The 19,635-nt window shown below is 38.4% G+C and overlaps 1 protein-coding gene across 1 annotated transcript; it reads left to right on the top strand.

Moving 5' to 3' along the window:
• The first annotated feature begins 4,515 nt into the window (after positions 1 to 4,515).
• CNEP1R1 (CTD nuclear envelope phosphatase 1 regulatory subunit 1) lies at positions 4,516 to 18,980 on the top strand. Its single transcript, XM_082606251.1, has 6 exons — positions 4,516 to 4,643; positions 5,737 to 5,808; positions 7,817 to 7,890; positions 11,460 to 11,569; positions 11,692 to 11,746; positions 17,615 to 18,980. The coding sequence occupies exons 1-6, from the start codon at positions 4,619 to 4,621 to the stop codon at positions 17,654 to 17,656; spliced, it is 378 nt and encodes a 125-aa protein (XP_082462377.1). The 5' UTR covers positions 4,516 to 4,618; the 3' UTR covers positions 17,657 to 18,980.
• The last annotated feature ends 655 nt before the right edge of the window (positions 18,981 to 19,635 follow it).

The following is a 19,635-nucleotide window of genomic DNA, read 5'->3' as shown; positions in this document are numbered from 1 at the left end:
AAGTGTACAATTCAGTGGTTTTTAGTATACTCACAAAGTTATGCAATCATCACTATCTGATTCCAGAACATTTTCATCATTCCAAAAAGCAATATCATACCTTCCATTTTCCCTTTTCCTAAGCTCCTGGCAACCACTATCTAAGTCCTGTCTCTATGGGTGTGCATTTTGTAGCATTATCAGTACTTCATTTCTTTAAATTGTTGAATATTCCACTGTATAGAAATATCACATTTTGCTCATCCATTCATTAGTTGATGGATATTTGGGTTGTTTCCACTCTTTGGCTATTATGAATAATGCTGCCATGCACATTTATGTACTAGGTTTTTTGTGAACATGTTTTCAATTCTCTCAGGTATATACTTAAGAGTAGAATTGCTGGTTCATATAGCAACTACGTGCTTAACTTCTTGTTGAACTGCCAAACTGTCTTCCAAAGTGGCTGCACCATTGTATTGATACATTCCTACTAACAATGTAGGAATTCTCCAATTTCTCTACACCCTCATCAAATCACGTGGTTTTTGTCCTTTATTCTATTTATATGATTCATTACACTAACTCATTTTCTGATGTCAAACCAGCTTTGCATTCGAAGGATAAAACACACTTCATCCTGTTGTATAATCCGTTTTATATGTTGCTGGATGTGACTTGCTAATTTTTTAAAGGATTTTTATGTCCATATTCATAAGAGATATTCATGTGTTTTTAAAGGGATGATGGTGGGTGTCAAATTGCCATGGTATTTAAATTCCATTGAATCCCTTTAAAAGAGTGATATAAGAGTTTCTTTCCAAATGTCAATGTATACAATACCAGAAATTACGTCTTTCACAAGGATTCAAGCCCATGATGAAAATTTCAGATGTAATTTTAAAAACATGTGAGGAGGCATATACTTTGTCAAAATCATTTTGGAAGGTATTGCCATGGAAATGGCATGAAGATCTCTGTTGTATTCACTGCAGGGGGCCATTGGTAGGGTCTGAGGACAAAACCACTGTGATCTTTTAGTGTTTTACAAACCACTCTTTGCGGAAAGGGTGGGAACAGGAGACAAGTGAGAGGCCACAGCTGTAAATCCAGGCTGTATGGTGGCTTGGATCAGAGAGGTAGCTGCAGAGTAGAGCCAACAGGATTTGCTACCTGGTCTGATGTACCATGTGCAGAGAGAGAGAGGGAGAGAATCAATGATAATTCCAGCTACAGGGCTTGGAGCTGATCAACTCATCTATTTATATCTATAAACTCAACTCTAAAATGGATTTGATAACACCTTTTGGCTCATAGAGCTGCTGTGGGGTTTAAAAGAAGTCTAATGCTCCTGAACTATAAAAGATGTAGCGCCAGACCTCCAGTAAAATGTAACAAACTTTAGCTATTGTATGGATATCCCTGTTTCAAGCGGATCTTTATCTTATCACTGATGTTTTAAGAGTCTTTAGTATTTTGCCTTTTGTTTTTACACTAAACTCTATCTTTACAGAAGGCAGGAGTGATTCCTAGAGACCTTTGCATTCTCGGCTCATATCCCAGTGCCTGGAACATGTATTCCTTAAATATTTGTTGACTATCTTCTTGACAAATCTCATTGATATGATGTTTCTATAAATATATACCCTTTGATCTCCCCATTACTTCAGGTTCCAACCAAATTTTTTAGCCTAACTATGAGCCCCTATTTTCCTCTCCTCCTCCCTTACTGTTCCTCAAGCCCCCGTGATCCATACATGCAGATGCCAATGACAGGATAAAAATGTGCACGCTTTCAAAGGCATGTTCAACATTAAAAAAATAAATTTATTTATTTATTATGGCTGCGATGGGTCTTCGTTGCTGCGCGCGGGCTTTCTCTAGTTGCAGCAAGCGGGGGCTACTCTTCATTGCGGTGCGTGGGCTTCTCATTGTGGTGGCTTCTCTTGTTGCGGAGCACGGGCTCTAGGTGCGTGGGTTTCAGTAGCTGTGGCACGCGGGCTCAGTAGTTGTGGCTCGCGGGCTCTAGAGTGCAGGCTCAGTAGTTGTGGCACACGGGCTTAGTTGCTCCGCGGCATGTGGGACCTTCCCGGACCAGGGATCGAACCCATGTCCCCTGCATTGGCAGGCAGATTCTTATCCACTGCGCCACTTATTTTTTTTTAAGTTGCCAAAAAAAAATATCTTTGATTACTTGAGTAAAATTACAGTATCTCTGTTGTTAGTAAGAATTAAATGTTATAGAAATTGGACCCCACCCCTTTCCTTTCAACTTTCCAAGAAAGTGCATGTAACAGTCTAATTTTTTTTCTTCCGTAACCTAATACAAAATAAACAAACACTATACCTGCTCTCTTGATCAAGAAGAAGCATTTGCTCTTGTAAGGAACATATGTACATTTTAATGAAAGTGATATTTCTTATTGTATATACAAGAGCATCTCGACATTTTTTTTGAGCACAGATGAAAATGAACGCTGGAGAGGGAGAACCCCAGGAGGTAGGCCTAAGTCTTCCCTCTGTGGTCCCACACTCTTGCTAGAGACTAGCACACCAGATCAGGCAAAGTCCTGCAGAACTGTCTCCTTTGAAGGTAAGTTAGCAAAGCATCCAATTATTAACAATGCTTTGCAATGTCCTATTTGTCAGTCTGTCTCCCTCCTCACCTCCCCAGGATCTAGCCCAGGAGGGCCTGTCCTGTGACAGATATTCACTAGCCATTCTCTAATCACTGCTGGGTGCCAAAGGGAACCTGATGAATCAGACTTGGAGATGGAGAAATGGAACACTGAGCAAGAAGTCAAAAGGGATAGTTTGACTTAGGGTTTAAATCCAGGCTCTGACAACAACGGCAAGATCTGGGCAAATGCGTTCTTACCTTTCTCATTGTAAATAAGCCCATTAATACCTACATTGGTGGCTTTCAAACTTTCAGGCATTTTTTTTTACTGGAACCCTCAGTTAGGTATATGCTTTACGTTATGATCACAACACAGCACACATGCAACACACACACAAATGAAACAAAAAATCATGAAATGATATTTATTTTTAACTTCTAGCGATGCTAATATTTTAAATTTTAGTTCATGTTTAAAAAAATAATAGTTATGGAGCATTGAATAGATTTCATGGCCCTCTCAGGGGTTTTGACTCACAGTTTAAAAAAAGATTGCCTCGGAGGGCTAAATGAGATAATGTATGTAAAGGGTTTGGTCCAGAGGAAGCCTCCCTAAATGGAAACTTTGAAAAGTGCAAAGGTAAAGGCACCTACAAAGTAAGTAATGGGCACGGATGTGTCAATTAATTCTACTGGCAAGCAGGGAGGAGGAAAACTGAACCATGAATGAATAAAATACACGAGGTATCAACAGCAAAAAAATTCCAGTGCTGATTGGAACCTTCTTAGCACCCATATTTGCGTGGCTTCTTGAGTTTCTCAACTCAAATGCCTTGCTCCATGCAGCTCTTCCCCAGCACTAGTTCCTGTTACCCCTCCTTTATTTTACCGTATCCTATTACCTTGTTACTTCCTTCACAGAACCAAGCTTATCTGAAATTATTTATTTGCATGTTTATCGCCTGCTGTAACCCTTCCACTTTGAGGACAGGAATCTTGTCCATCTTGCTCAACTGCATCCCTGATAAATACAGTGCCTAACATGTCACGCAATAAATAGTTCTTGAATGAATGAATGACCACAAGGAAATGAGCAAGAAAGCATTTTTTTTTTTTTTTTTTTTTTTCTGTATGCGGGCCTCTCACTGTTGTGGCCTCCCCCGTTGCGGAGCACAGGCTCCGGACGCGCAGGCCCAGCGGCCACGGCTCACGGGCCCAGCCGCTCCGCGGCATATGGGATCCTCCCAGACCGGGGCACGAACCCGCATCCCCTGCATCGGCAGGCGGACTCTCAACCACTGCGCCACCAGGGAGGCCCAAGAAAGCATTTTAATCAAGTATAAAAATGTAGTCAGTGCCTTACAGATTTTTAAAAATTTCCGGAATACCTTGTTTGTTTTACGATTTATGGAAGTTGGGTGACATGAGAAAAAATCAAGGGAGAAATACGTACTTAAGGTGTTAGGTATCTAGGAAAGAGGTACTATAAAGTAAGAAGTTCCATTATTTGGTTTCTAGTTGGTTCTGTACATACCTTATTTCCCTCTGAATCCTAGATGGAGAGCTAGCTCGTTGATTACTGCATCCCTCGTTAGTGACCAGAACACTCCCCGGAAGGTAGCGGATGCACAGTAAGTATTCGAGTGATGAAAGAACCAAGCAGGAAACGAGGAATATACGAAATAAACGGACTTGCGCGGACAGGCTGCAGTTCCTCCCCAGGGCAGCAGGCGGCGCCAGTGTTACGCCTACTCGGCTGCCGTCAGCTCTTGGCCCCTCTGGCAGACCGTCCAACTCCAGGTGCCGAGCCCGTGCAGGAACTAGCCAATAGAAAGCCGTCTTAGTTATGGGGTCCGGCAGAAGCGTCCAATGAACGTAGTGGATCTAGGCAAGGGGCGGTGCGAAAAGGAGGGGCGCAGAGGAGCGGTTAGAGGTGGGAGTTGGAGCTGCGGGCCGGGAGGGGGCAGCGGAGCTGCGATGAGGACGGGGCAGCGCCGGTGAACGGAGCTGCCGCCCGACATGAACTCGCTGGAGCAGGCGGAAGGTAGGGTGGGCCGCTTGGGCCGGTTCCGGGCTTCTCCCGGAAGCTGGCGGGGCTTCGGAGGGGCCTGAATCGTGGAAACCTGGTCCGGAGGGAGGAGGCCGCGAGGGATGGGCTGACGGGGCCCGGAGCTGGGGGCGCGGGGGCTGGTCCAGGGGCCAAGGGGCGGCCGTATCCGGCCGGTCGCTGCTTCCGGCGCGCGTGGCCTCAGCCGGCGCTTGTAGGGGGGCGTTGCGTCAGTTCCTCCATTCCCCAAGCTTAGAGCAGGTAGCTTCTCGACCGGGTTGCTTATATTTCTCGTTAGCAAACATTTTTATTTCGTGCCTTGTAGTATGCTAACTCACTTAATTTTTTTCTGATAACTGCACGAATTGTATCCCTGATTTCTGCCGTGGTTTCTGGTAACTGCTGGGGTAAGGGAGTGCCTCTTGGTCTCCTTTTCTAAAGTTCAAAAAACGCAACTGAAAGTGATACCCCACCTTGCTCATTCAGAGGGAGTACCTTGGATGCCCCTGTGTTGTGGAACCAGGCGTCGGCGCTCCAGAAGTGCCACGAAGATCAACTGTAACCTCTTGGGAGGGAAGAAAGGGGAGCGTCTTTGCATACCCACCTGTTAGCGGTATCAGAAGTCCAGACTGAAAGCGTAGGCATTAATTAAATACAAGGGCTGGAAGTCGGAATCGGGTAATTGCGTTCAAATTGACTTCGAAGACTTCGGTGTTAGGGAATAACGTTGTTCTGTCTAATAGGGAGTTCTTGGTTCCAACGGAATTAAAACTCGACCTGATTTTGATCCTTTATTTGCAACCCCCGAATTTCTAGCTTTTGGCACCGGCTGAGGCTGCTGTTGATTTTCCACATACCATTTTATGACGCTTCTAAAAGTGAATCGGCCAGTTTCCTTATATGTGAAATTGGAATTAAAGCAACCTAATGTATTTGTCAAGTGCTTAAAGCTGTCATAGTAAAGAAGTAAACAGTGCAGTGATACATGTAAGTTGGTGTGTAAGACCTGAAGCAGAGTACCTAAAATTCATCTTAATAGATTCAAACTAGTAACAGTAGCTAATTAGAAAATTGAAATCTTTTTACCTAGATCTCAAGGCTTTTGAGAGGAGACTTACTGAATATATTCATTGTTTGCAACCTGCCACTGGACGTTGGAGAAGTAAGTGCCTGGATGTTTTTTAAGAGAAAATAAACTTAAAATTGATGCTTTTATTCCTGCCTAGCAATGATTTGCTTCTCTGTAAAACTTTTGTTTTACAAATGCTTGCAAATCTTTATTAAACCATAAGATTCCCTTTTATTTGGACAGTTTCACATTTATTTAACATTGTAAATAATGGCATTATAGAGAAATTTTAAGAAAAGAAACTGACAGCCCTAAGAGAATAGTCTATTTTGTGTGGTTGAATTTTTATATTAAAATGCATATACTTTTAAACAAATATTACAAATGTGATAACCAGCACACGTAATAAAAATTTCAGTAGTCTGTTTAGCAGTTTTACAATTTTGCCTACACACTATTGAAATAAAGTTTGTTAAGGAAAATGATATTCAACGAGTGCTGTGAAATATGATTTGAAAGAATTGTGGTTACTGCCCCATGGAAATATATAGGAAATGCAGACGAATATACAAGTGATGACCTCAATAAGCAAAATACTTTGCTAATTTATGTTGGGACAGTCTTAATTTCTTGGCTGTTCCTTGCTGAAATTTGATTTCTGCCAAGAAGGAAGTACAGCAGCACATGTTGAGGACATACTTTATTTTGAAGTATAATTCACTTTGTGGGACCAAACTGAAGAGCCCTGTTTAAGTTAAGGGTCTTCTCCTATGTCGAGATTTTTTGTGTAATTTTTATTAAATCTATTTGCAAAGTTTTAGTCATATGCTACAGGAATTCTGATTGGTTAGAATTCACAAGTAATGATTTTTCTCAGGTTCTCCAGTTTACCTAGGAATTACCCCCAAAACCTTGTTTCACTGTTACTTGAGAATCTTTTAAAATGTATATGATGCTTTTCTATCTTATAAAGTGTAATGAACATGCTTTTTGTCTGTTTCACGGTCTAAGTGCTTACATACAAATGCCATCAGCTTGTTTAGTGTACCAAAGTATGTGTATGAGGTCCCTTCTGGTGGGTTTGATTTTGCTTTTGCTTCATTTAAAAAAAAAAAAAATCTGTATACTTTAGCATGTTTCTTATTGGAATGTAGAATTATAAGAAACTGAGTTTAATCTGTTCTGAGCTGAGAACATAAGTTTGAAATTTGCGTATTATTAAATACCTAAAATAAGATTTTTTTTTCTATGATTTGCTTCTTCTAAAAGTATATCACCACGAATTCTAGATAAAGTTTTAGTATATTTATGTTGCACTTTGAAGCTTGATCTCTACATTTTAAAAATGTATTCATCCCAACTGAAAGATAGTAACTGACCGGTCTCCAGAATATTAACTAGGTCTTGGTGCCCCTTTATTATTTTTTAGTAATACCATGTATTCTTAAGTTTTACTTATGATCTATGTAGAATTTTAAAGATAATACTAGCTTAGTGGGGAGAAAGAAACTTTTTCAAACTTCTACTGTCAATAATTTCTACCCCAACCTTCCTTAAGTCCCTTAAAGAAAATCTGATACCGATTGGTGTGCTCCACACTTCCTGACATTGACCTTTGTTTAATTCAACAACAAGCAGTTGTCTGCAAGGCAAAAGTCTTTAGTCCAAATTCTCAGTGCATTCATGAAAGAGTCTTTGTTCGGTTTGTTTACATTTAAAAAATGAGGTTTTGGGGGTGGTTTGGGGGGGTTTTTGTTTTGAATTTATTAGATCTGTAACATCAGTGTAAAGACATTGAAAGTTGCATAAGAAAACCTTACATTAAAGTTTTACCATCTTGGTTCTTACTGCTTTTAATTTCATTAATCTTCAGAAATTCTGACTAAAGTAATAAGGGGGACAGTATTGTCCTCAGTTACTAAGGTTCACATTGTTTCAGAGAATTCCTCAAGGTCATACGGCAAGTCTCCTAAGTCCTGAGTGGAGTACATTTTCCATTTAATGAAGTGCTGCATCCTTTGGCTGTCATTTATTAAGAACTGGTGGTAGTATCATATTAATAGCTTATTTCCTTACTAATTTCATGTTTATCTTTCATCAGTGCTTCTTATAGTGGTATCTGTCTGTACAGCTACGGGTGCCTGGAACTGGTTAATAGATCCCGAGACGCAAAAGGTAGAAGCTTTGATTTAAAATCTTTAACGGATTGAGACAGTGGATATAGCAGCGCTTTGTTCTTTGTAAAGAATTAATCAAATGCTACCTATTAGTACTAGTAGTGATATTAATCATGGTATTAAAAATATGCTTTATCTTAATTTGCTTGAGAAAAACTTTGGCTGGCTGCTGTGGGTTAAGGATCTTTGCAGAGAAAAAGGCCTAAGAAATACTGCCTCACTTATATTACTTCTCATTCATTTCTGAACTTTTGTACAGTTTTTACATATCTCATTTTTACATATTTCAGTGTAAACATTGTCCTTGTTCTGTTTTGTTCATTTAGTGTCATCAGTGCCAGCTTTTAAAAATTATAAAACAACATTTTCTTCTATGAGTTATCTTTGTTAACTCCTTCCCTTATCTCATAAAGCATTCGAGACAACTTTGCAGGAAACATTATGATAAAATAGCAAATGTAAATGTAATAAACAGTCAAGACCAGTAAAAACAGAGTACGAGGTCAAAACCAGGAAGGAAACCGGGTTACTGATATATCATAGGCCCTGTGGGCCAGCAGAATTGCCAGGGTTGAGTTTTAAATTAGTCTCTAAAGTCACAGCTAGTTCCATGGTTTTCATTATCTGTGAGAACACATGTGTAAGTTCTTTAAGCTAGCAAAGGTTTTCTTGTTCAGCATTTATCTTTAAAAAAAAAAAATCCTGCCTAAAGTTTAATATAAGAAACACTGAGAGATCTCCCACTGGGCACTAAGAATATTCCTGTACCAAATGCAGTAACAGATTTCATAATGTTATTTCTTGAAGCATCCTTTGATGAAAGCTGGTAACATGTTTCTCAAATTTCTATCTCTTTCTACCAATTTGTCTCTTAATTTCAAACTTGGGCTTTTTTATTAGAGAAGTAATCGTCTTCAATTTTTCAGTGAAGTTTTTTCCCCCCAGTTCAGGTTTATTTAGGTAATAATGATGTTGTAGTTTTCACAAATTTAACCCTACTTTCCCCTTTTAAACTGTAATCAGGTATACTACTTCCAGTAGCTTTATTTACAACCTTTTGGGTTATGCAGAAGAAAAACCTAATAATAAGGCTTTTGTCAGCAGTCTAAATGGCAGTTCAGACAGCCAGGGGGTTATTTACCATGTAGTCTCCCTGACTCTACCCACTGAGGTGGAGAAATAAAAGAATAGGAAGCAGGGGAGGTTGGTGATGGGATCTCATGTTAATAGAGGGGTTTTTATGATGGATAGGAAACTCTCGTGTATGTTCATTTATTAAAATCTGCTCTTAAGGCTGCGCTTGCTACTCATCTTTAGGGGAAGAGTGAAGGAGGCTGGCAAGAAGATTAAAAAAGGTCTATCTTGGGAAATGAATCTGACTTTTTTTTTTTTTTAGATGTTGGGGGTAGGAGTTTATTAATTAATTAATTAATTTTTGCTGTGTTGGGTCTTAGTTTCTATGCGGGGGCTTTCTCTAGTTGTGGCAGGCGGGGGCCACTCTTCATCGCGGTGCGTGGGCCTCTCACTATCGCGGCCTCTCTTGTTGCGGAGCACAGGCTCCAGACGCGCAGGCTCAGTAGTTGTGGCTCACGGGCCTAGTTGCTCCGCGGCATGTGGGATCCTCCCAGACCAGGGCTCGAACCCGTGTCCCCTGCATTAGCAGGCAGATTCTCAACCACTGCGCCACCAGGGAAGCCCGAATCTGACTTCTAATTGTGAACAATATAAGCTGATTTCAGCTAGTTGAGATCTTAATAAAACACAGAATTAAATGTAATTTGAAATAGGCCCAAAACCCTGTAGTTAATATAATTTTCTAAATTAGGTGAGAATATAACTATTAGCTTAAGGGTTGGCTCTTTACATTTCACTAGTTAATAACCTCAAACCTGACAAGAGTTTTGAATAGCAATTGTCTGTAAGAGGACTTGCAAACTCGAAAGCCAGTGGCTAGCTGGAAGAACACAAGGAGAGAAGGAATATGGCAAACTGGAAAGTACACAAGTGCCTGAACTAAAGGAGGAAACTGTTACCTGGATGCAGTTGATTGTTGCCATGGAGGAAGGAAGGCTGATACTGACTGGTCTAATTAAAATTGAAACACTGTATGTGCTGATCTGGTACAGGGCACATAAAACATAGGCACATAATTCCTGTGGGAATTAAACTGTCCTCAAAGGTTTAAGAAGGCATTACTCTGGAATATTAAACTTTCTTCAGGATCTCGTCCTTCTGGGAGCTTCTTCCTTCCTGATGTTTTCAACCTGTCATCTCTTCATTTGACAAATTTATTTAACCAGTACCATGCTAGGCCAGCGCTCTTCATAAGTTTAGTTCTCTGTCTTGAAACAGGTACACATATCTGATGAGAGTGGAGCACCGATGCCCTTAGCTTGGTTCTGTTGCTCCCATTTAGTTTCTAGTGCATTCCCTTTCTTTTTCTAGGCTGTAAATACTTGTCTTCTCAGTCTGCAGTCCGAGTCCCCAGTGTTCTGGCTTCAGTGCCGACTCTTGTTCCATCCTGGATCCTGTACCCTTGTCCCTCTACCTGCTCTTAGAATTATGTATGCTTCGGTTTTCTACCATCAACTGATTATTCTCAGATCTTAAATTAGCCCTTTGTTTCTCTTGAACTCCAGTTTTTTATGGATAGCTACTAATCATTTTCCCCTGCTGGGATGTTCTGTGGCCATCTAAATCTAGTAGCTTCAAAACCAAACTCATGTTTTGCCTCTTTCAAAGAGAAAGGGTGAAGCTGGAACTGACTCTTAAAAGGATATGTAGGAGCTAGCCAGGTGAAGAGGAGAAAAGGAAAATGGTAGCATAAGTGTGCAAGTGTGGCAGGAGATGATTAGACTGAGACCAGGTTATGAACGGCAGAGTTTGCTCACCTCTGCTTTTTAACAGGGAAGATAACCAGATCACGTCTGACTTGTGTTTTCATTGAGAATCAGAGGCCTCATCTTCATTCATTCAACAATTATTTGTTGAGCACCTATATTTGCCAAGTGCTGTTTCAGGTGTTGGGAGAATAATGATGCCCACGATAGTGTCCCTTTTCTCGTGGAACTTGTAGTCTTCTGCTTTTTAAAGTACTTCTCACTAGGAAGGGTTCAGTAAATATTTTTGGTAGGGTGTTTTTTTATTATAGGAGTAAATTTTTAATGGTTGAAGCATTTGGAATGAATGGAGGGAATATTGCTACATTGTCTTGCTACACTGAGGATATAAAACATACATTATTTTAATTTTCATAGTATAGCAATATGGAGAACTAGGATTTTTGGAAGTCTCCAGATTCTCATACTTTATCTGTTTTGTTTTGTTTTTTTTTGGGGGGGGGTGCCATGCCACGCGGCTTGCGGGATCTCAGTTCCCTGACTAGGGATTGAAACCAGGCCACAGGAGTGAGAGCCCAGAATCCTAACCACTAGGCCACCAGGGAACATTCCAAATTCTCATATTTTAGATAATTAAATGTTATATACATTCATGCACAAGTGGGGAGGTAGGAATCAATATTGTTCTAAGATTTTTAACATTTTTATATTTCCAACTCTTTTACAGGTGTCCTTCTTCACATCATTATGGAACCATCCATTTTTCACCATTAGCTGTATCACTCTAATAGGCTTGTTCTTTGCTGGAATACACAAGAGAGTAGTTGCACCGTCAATGTATCCTTTACCATGAATTGAGTTTTATTCTCTGAACTAAATTAAACCACCTTCTCAATCTCTAGGTGTTCTTAAAAGCTTACTCTTCAAATACAGATTTTCCTTTGACCACATTTATTCAGTATAGCTGCTCGATGTCGAACTGTATTAGCAGAGTACAATATGTCTTGTGATGATGTAAGTATTTTCATTAGAAAACTGTAGACACATGTGAAAGGACTGAAGTGTTTTGGCTTAAGTAAAACAAACATTTTATTAACAATAAATTGTCTCCATGGAATTAATAGGGGGGATATTCGTTGTAGCATTGATTCTAAGACACTCTTTTTTTTACACTGTAACATCTCTGAAGATTGACATGTATCCAATAATCAATGGTGTCTTACAATTAAATTGGTAGAGTTGAGAGTTTAATCTTTCTTAATGACATAAAGTCATGATCCATCTTCTAGTTGAAGCTATCTTAGATTCAAAGAAATACAGTGGTCATTATTGGCCAAAAATGGCTCAGTGGGAGTTGGTTTTGTAAACTACTGTTATGTATCTCACACTGTTCCATATGTAGGATTTTATATAGAGTCATAGATTAATTGATGGACTGTGGGCATATGAACATACCGTATTTTTAAAAGTTGATCACATATCAATATAAGAATATCTCATAATTTTGATTTATTTATAAAAGCATTTTTACCTTCAACTTAAAAAACTATTAAGTAATACCTACCCAGTATAGGAAATTAGAATAAAAAACCAAAAAAAGTATTAGGGCAGGAAGACAACTGGATCAATGGAAGAGAATAAAGATTAAACACTTTGATTTTTTAAAAATTAGTAGAAGATAAGGGTAGTCTTTCAAGTCAGAAGGGAAGAAATAGGCTATTTATAGTATTGAGACAGTTGGCTCTTCATTTGGAAAAAGATGAATTTAGATCTCTACCTCACATCAATTAAAAAAACTAAATTCCAGATAAAGTCTTAAATAGATTTAAAAAGACATATACATCCCACCATAAAAGCATTAGAGGAAAATACAGAAGAATATGTTTATAACCTTGGGATAGGAAAACTTCTTAAGTCACGAAACAGATGCCATAATGGAAGAAGTTGGATACATTTAATTGCACCAACATTTGAAGATTTTGTACAGCAGAAGACAATAAGCAGTAATTAGAAGAAATCATTTGTAAGGTACCTAATAGATAGAGGGTAGTATCCAGAATGTTTGAAGACCTATTAAAAATCAATAATAAAAAGACAAATAGTACATTTTTAAAATGGAAAAGGTAAGTCATATCACAGAAATGGAAATACAAATGGCCAAGAAGCATGTAAAGACTGGAGAGCCTCATTTTGTAATCAGGGAAATGCAAAGTAAAACTGAGTTCATTTGTATTACCTGTCAGATTAGTGAAGATTAAATAACTCCAGTATTGTGGTGAAATGATGCAGCCATGCGCTGCTTGTTGGGAACATACATTGATGCAGCCATTCTGAAGGGCAGTTTTCATCATTCTTATAAAATGTAATATGTGCATGTCTCATGACCTAACTATTCTACTTTTCCCCAACTACCCTCGTTGGGGGGACCATCACACATGTATGCAAGGAGGCAAGTCCAAGATTGTTCATTGTAGTATCCTTAGCAGTAGTGAAAAAAATGGAAATAATTTTTGTTTCTCAACAGAAATTTTGCCTCTCAACAGTGGTAAAATAGGGTGTGGTAAAGCCACATCATAGGAAATCAGAAGTAAATCTATAAGTACGGACATGGAAGTATCTCGACATAATGTTACGAGCAAAAAGTAAATTATCAAACAATATGGTCAGTTTGGTACCTTTTTTTTTTTAAAGTTTTAATTATGTAAATTTCCAAACATAAAAAAGCAAAGAGAAGAGCTAAATGAACTTCACATGTATCATCAGCCAGTGTCGACAATAAATCAACTCATGGCCATTCTTTTTATTATTTTTTTAAATCTTTATTGGAGTATAATTGCTTCACAGTACTGTGTTAGTTGCTGTTGTATGACAAAGTCAATCAGCCGTATGCATATACATGCCCCCATATCCCCTCCCTCTTGAGCCTCCCTCCCATCCTCCCTGTCCCACGTCTCTAGGTCATCGCAAAGCCCCGAGCTGATTCCCTGTGCTATGCTGCTGCTTCCCACCAGCCAACTATTCTACATTTGGTAGTGTATATATGTCGACGCTACTCTCACTTTGCTTCAGCTTCGCCCTCCCACTTATTGTCCTCAAGTCCATTTTCTATGTCTATCTCTCTTTTTTTAAAATTTTATTTATTTTGGCTGCGTTGGGTTTTTTGTTGCTGCACGTGGGCTTTCTCTAGGTGCAGTGAGTGGGACCTCCTCTTCCTTGCGGTGCGTGGGCTTCTCACTGTGGTGGCTTCTCGTTGCAGAGCACAGGCTCTAGGCATGCAGGCTTCAGTAGTTGTGGCGCATGGGCTCAGTAGTTGTGGCTCGTGGCCTCTAGAGTGCAGGCTCAGTAGTTGTGGTGTGCAGGCTTAGTTGTTCTGTGGCATGTGGGATCTTCCCAGACCAGGGCTTAAACCAGTGTCCCCTGCGTTGGCAGGTGGATTCTTAACCACTGTGCCACCAGGGAAGCCCCCCTCTATGTCTACCTCTTTATTCCTGCCCTGCCTTTTTTTTTTTTCCTAAGTTAATTTTTTTTAAATGGTGCTTTATTTTCATAATTAGAAGGTGAAATAATTACCATTTCAAATAGTTAGATTTGAATATTTCCTATTTTGGTGCTTTCCTCTTCCCTGAAACGTATTAAAAGCCTTGTTTTTTTGTTTGTTTTTTTGAATTTTATTTATCTTTTTATACAGCTGGTTCTTATTAGTCATCCATTTTATACACATCAGTGTATACACATCAGTCCCAATCTCCCGATTCATCATACCACCACCCCCTCCTGCTGCTGCTTTCCCCCCTTGGTGTCCATAGGTTTGTTCGCTACATCTGTGTCTCAGTTTCTGCCCTGCAAACCGGTTCATCTGTACCATTTTTCTAGGTTCCACATAAATGCGTTTATTCCTGCCCTGCAACTAGGTTCATCAGTACAGTTTTTTCTTTTTTTAGATTCCATATATATGCGTTAGCTTATGATATTTGTTTTTCTGTTTCTGACTGATTTCACTCTGTATGACAGACTCTGGGTCCATCCATCTCACTACAAATAAATCAATTCGTTTCTTTTTATGGCTGAGTAATATTCCATTGTATATATGTGCCACATCTTCTTTATCCATTCATCTGTCGATGGACACTTAGGTTGCTTCCATCTCCTGGCTATTGTAAATAGAGCTGCAGTGAACATTGTGGTACAGGACTCTTTTTGAATCATGGTTTTCTCAGGGTATATGCCCAGTAGTGGGATTGCTGGGTCATATGGTAGTTCTATTTTTAGTTTTTTAAGGAACCTCCATACTGTTTTCCATAGTGGTTGTATCAATTTACATTCCTACCAACAGTGCAGGAGGGTTCCCTTTTCACCACACCCTTCCCAGCTTTTATTGTTTATAGATTTTTTGATAATGGCCATTCTGGATAGAATGCCCAGAGATAAACCCACGCACGACAAAGGAGGCAAGAACATACAGTGGAGAAAAGACAGCCTCTTCAATAAGTGGTGCTGGGAAAACTGGAGAGCTACATGTAAAAGAATGAAATTAGAACACTCCCTAAAACCATACAGAAAAATAAACTCCAAATGGATTAAAGACTTAAATGTAAGACCAGACACTATAAAACTCCTAGAGGAAAGCATAGGAAAAACACTCTTTGACATAAACCACAGCAAGATCTTTTTTGACCCACCTCCTAGAGTAACGGAAATAAAAATAAACAAGCAGGACTTATTTAAACTTAAAAGCTTTTGCACAACAAAGGAAACCATAAACAAGACAAAAAGACAACCCTCAGAATGGGAGAAAATATTTGCAAATGAAACAACAGACAAAGGATTAATCTCCAAAATATACGAACAGCTCAGTATCAAAAAAACAAACAAAAAAACAATCCAGTTAAAAAATGGCAGAAGACCTAAATAGACATTTCACCAAGGAAGACACACAGATGGCCAAGAGACACATGAAAAGATGCTCAACATCACTAATTACTAGAGAAATGCAAATCAAAACTGCAATGAGGTATCACCTCATGGCCATTCTTAATTCATGTGTACCCCTGCCAACCTTCCCTGTCATCAGGTTATTTAAAAGCAAATCCCAAGTGATGTATTTTACCCTCAATCAGCATGATAGAAGCACCAAATTTTTATTCACATATGGGAATGTAAGTCCATAGAAAACAATCTGGAAGAATTCATGCTAAAACTGGTTTCTTCTGTAAGAGGGCTAGTATTTGAGGTGAATGGAAAGGATGACTTTAAGCTCATCTTGGTTGAACTTTTTATAATGAGATTACATTAATGTCTTATGTAATTTAAAATAGATTTAAAGTGGATTAAAACCACGATATTTTTATACAGTGGAATACTGTACATTCTATATTGTAATAGCAATATAAAAAGGTACAAGCTGCTGAAACATAGTAATGTTGATGAATTTCAGAAACACGTTGAGTGAAGTAGATGAAAACGCTGTGTGATTCCATTTACTTAAAGATCAGAGAGAGGCAGATTAATCTGTGGTAAGCAGTTATGTAGGGAGTGGGGGGTACCATTGACCTTGGAAAGGAGCATGGAGGAACTTTCTGAGTGGTGGTGATGTTCTGTAGCTTGATCTGGGTGGTGGCGACATGGGTATATACGTTTGTCAAAACTCATAAAACTGTACACAAGATTTGAGCATTTTATTGTGCATGAATTACACCTCAGTAAAACAGTAGAAAAATTAGTATCAAAGTTCTACCAAGATATCAAGGAGTTACCAAAAATAAAGTGAAAGTGAGAATTGAGGGAGCCAGAATCCTGACAGCAATTGACCAGAGGACAATAAAGTGTGTTTCTGAAAACCACCTAGAATTTTACCAACCAAAGATAATCACCATGTTTTATATTTTATTGTGTATTCTCATTTACTTTTATAAAAGAAAGATGTTATAATCAAGTTTATAAAGAACCATTAAAAAAATAAAAAGATGTTACGAATTTTTCAAACCTGCTTCTTTGACCCAACATTAGGATTTAAGAGCCACCATATACTGCAGGTTAACCGTGTGAAAGGTCTCAGGCCTGTTTTTTTTATCTGCATGATCTCAAGACCTTCCATTTTGTTTAATTACATACTGTCCCACTTTATGGACACATCATAATTTAATCCCCTATGTCCACGCTTCGCATGTTACATATGTGGTGCATTTTTCACTAGAGCTTAAGCTCCGTAAGGACAAGGAACTTTTCTAGTTCATTACTGGGTCCGTAGCATCTCACAACGTCTGGCACATTAATGGGCACTCGGTAAATACTGAATTAATAGCACTTAAATGTACATCTTTACCTTTGCATCTAGTCTCCTTCAGATAAATTCCTAGAAGTGGAATTGTTTGGATTATATGGTATATGCTGGGTTTTTTGGATAAATATGACGGCGCTATAGAAGAGTTGTATCCACGTACACTGAATGCCAGCAGTGTATGAGTATCTATTGCTCCAACCATTGGTTTACATTTTAACTTGAGGAAGTTAAAGTTTTAATGTTAGAAAAAGGGAAAAATTTTTGTTCAAATACATAGTTTTATTTATGTTTTATGGTAAGGGGCATAAATTAGTCTATATAAGTTGGGATTTTTTTTTATTCACTGGGTCGGTTGGCTGATTTTCTGGTAGCCGGTGGATAGGGAATTCATCAAATAAAGATTTTATGTGTGTGTTCTAAAGTACTAAAGATTTTAGAAGAAAGTTCCACACAAAGAACACTTTGAAAACATAATTATTAATTGCTTAATCTTGACTAAATATAGGGGGGTGTTCGAATGCCCTTTAAGGTTTCTAGATAAGTGGTGGTGGTCTTAATAGAACTGTATATTTTTAAACTTTTTTTTTTCTTCATTTTTACAGACAGGAAAACTAATTTTGAAACCTAGGCCTCATGTTCAATGACAATCTGCACTCATTGTTATGGGACTTAAAACAACCTTTCTTCAAAAAGTGATACAGCAAAAAGCCATAAAGGATTGCTTTTACAGTTGGATATGTGAACGTCATAGCAACAACTGACAAGAAATGTGCAATATTTACCCAGATTATCTTCATGGTGATGACTCGCATAATCAGTGCTTTGGTACTTTTGATTATTTGTGTGTCAGTATTAGTGTCACTTTAGTACTTCAGAGCCTGCAAAGATTTTTGCAGGCGAAGTACGTATGTATGTTACTAAGTTAAACTTAGAAACAGAATCTCATCCAGTTTTTATAATGTATTTTTGTAAACTACTGTAAATAGCAAATCAATGCCAGTGTTAAAAAGGAAACCTTATGTGGACTTTGTCCTCCTGCACCAGTGTTTCAGGAACATCTGCTTGCCATCTCCACAGCTCTTTAAAACCAGCTATTACGTATAGCTGCGCCTTTCACTCTTACACTCCTCTCGTAATCATAATGCAGGAAAAACATCGGATTGAGCTTAGACTAAGGAAAATTCATCTCCATTATGTTATAAGAAATTATAGGTGTTTTGAGAAACAGTTTTTGTTAAAACTAGATAGTGCACTTCAGCCACTATTGTGATATTTTCCAGTTCATCATTTTCATTTAATGCTAAATATACTTTATATTTTTTTAATGATTTTAAGAACACTCCAAAGGCTTCTGAATAGACAAGTTTAGTTATAAATTATGTATTGTCTGGGAATTTGATAGTCATTGTTTTAGATAATGAATGGGATTTTATGCTGTGGTAGACATGCTGTTACGCTAGTATTGTGTAGGTGTGATTGATCAGCCACACCATCACAGGGATAACTTGGGAGCAGTGCCACAAACTAGAGTCTACAATTCTCACTGTTCAGAGAGTGTTAATGACATACTGTGTATGCATATTAGCCACATGTACTATAACAGCCCTTAAAATTAAAGTATTGGGATTGCTGTAAATATTTTAAAGAACTGGAGGTGCCTTTTACCTGTTTATTAGAAGATTTTGAAAGGTTTAAATTATTTCACGAGCAATCTTTTAAATTTCATTTAACATAAGGCTGAAAATTCAAAAACGGGACAAAAAAACTTTTTAACAAGGCTGCCGTTGATCTTAAATGTGTTCATCTTGGCTTTCACATGTATAAAATTTCATTCTTTGAACTGCAGCAATAAACCCCTCCACTCCTACGAAGTTTTAAGAGGGTATTCCATATATTCTGCATTGTTTTATTTCCTGTAAATTTTGTAGGTAAATATGTGCATAAAAATAAATACTTTATATATACTTAGTGATTGGGCTTTTTCCTTGGTTTATTTTAAGTCTGTAACTGAAAAAAATTTTAAACATACTGAATGTGTCAGGTACAGGCTAACATAAAATGAGTCAGATACAGGCTTAGTAAAATGAGGTACTTTAACTGTGTGTCCAGTAGAGCAAATTTCAAGTAGCAATTGAAGGTACCCAGTTTATTAGGCTGTGAATACTTTAAATATTTCTTTTTTAAAAAATATTTATTTATTTATTTATGTATGTCGCTGCGCCAGGTCTTAGTTGTGGCATGTGGGATCTTCATTGCGGCATGCAGGATCTTCTAGTTGCAGCATGCGGAATCTAGTTCCCTGACCAGGGATCGAACCTGGGCACCCCCCCCCCTGCATTGGGAGTGTGGAGTCCCAACCGCTGGACCACCAAGGAAGTCCCCTTTTAATATTTCTTATTTATCATTGTCTGATAATATTTGGTGTTTAATTAGGAAATACAGGTTTTCTCAAAAATTAAGCTCTACAAACCTGGATCACTAGTTTCCTCCAAGAGTATAAAGCTGAAGAGAGATTTTATGTGTCCTAAATCCTTTTTGGAATCATCAGCTACTTTTTGTATTTAACAAAATCCTTGAATCTTTTCCCCTAGAAAAATATGTCTGTGTATGTACATATACTGTG

Source organism: Mesoplodon mirus, assembly GCF_964341445.2.
Source record: "Mesoplodon mirus genome assembly, chromosome: 19".
Taxonomy (NCBI): domain Eukaryota; kingdom Metazoa; phylum Chordata; class Mammalia; order Artiodactyla; family Ziphiidae; genus Mesoplodon; species Mesoplodon mirus.
Note: the sequence above shows the minus strand (reverse complement) of the source record. Positions and strands in the feature narration are given on the sequence as shown.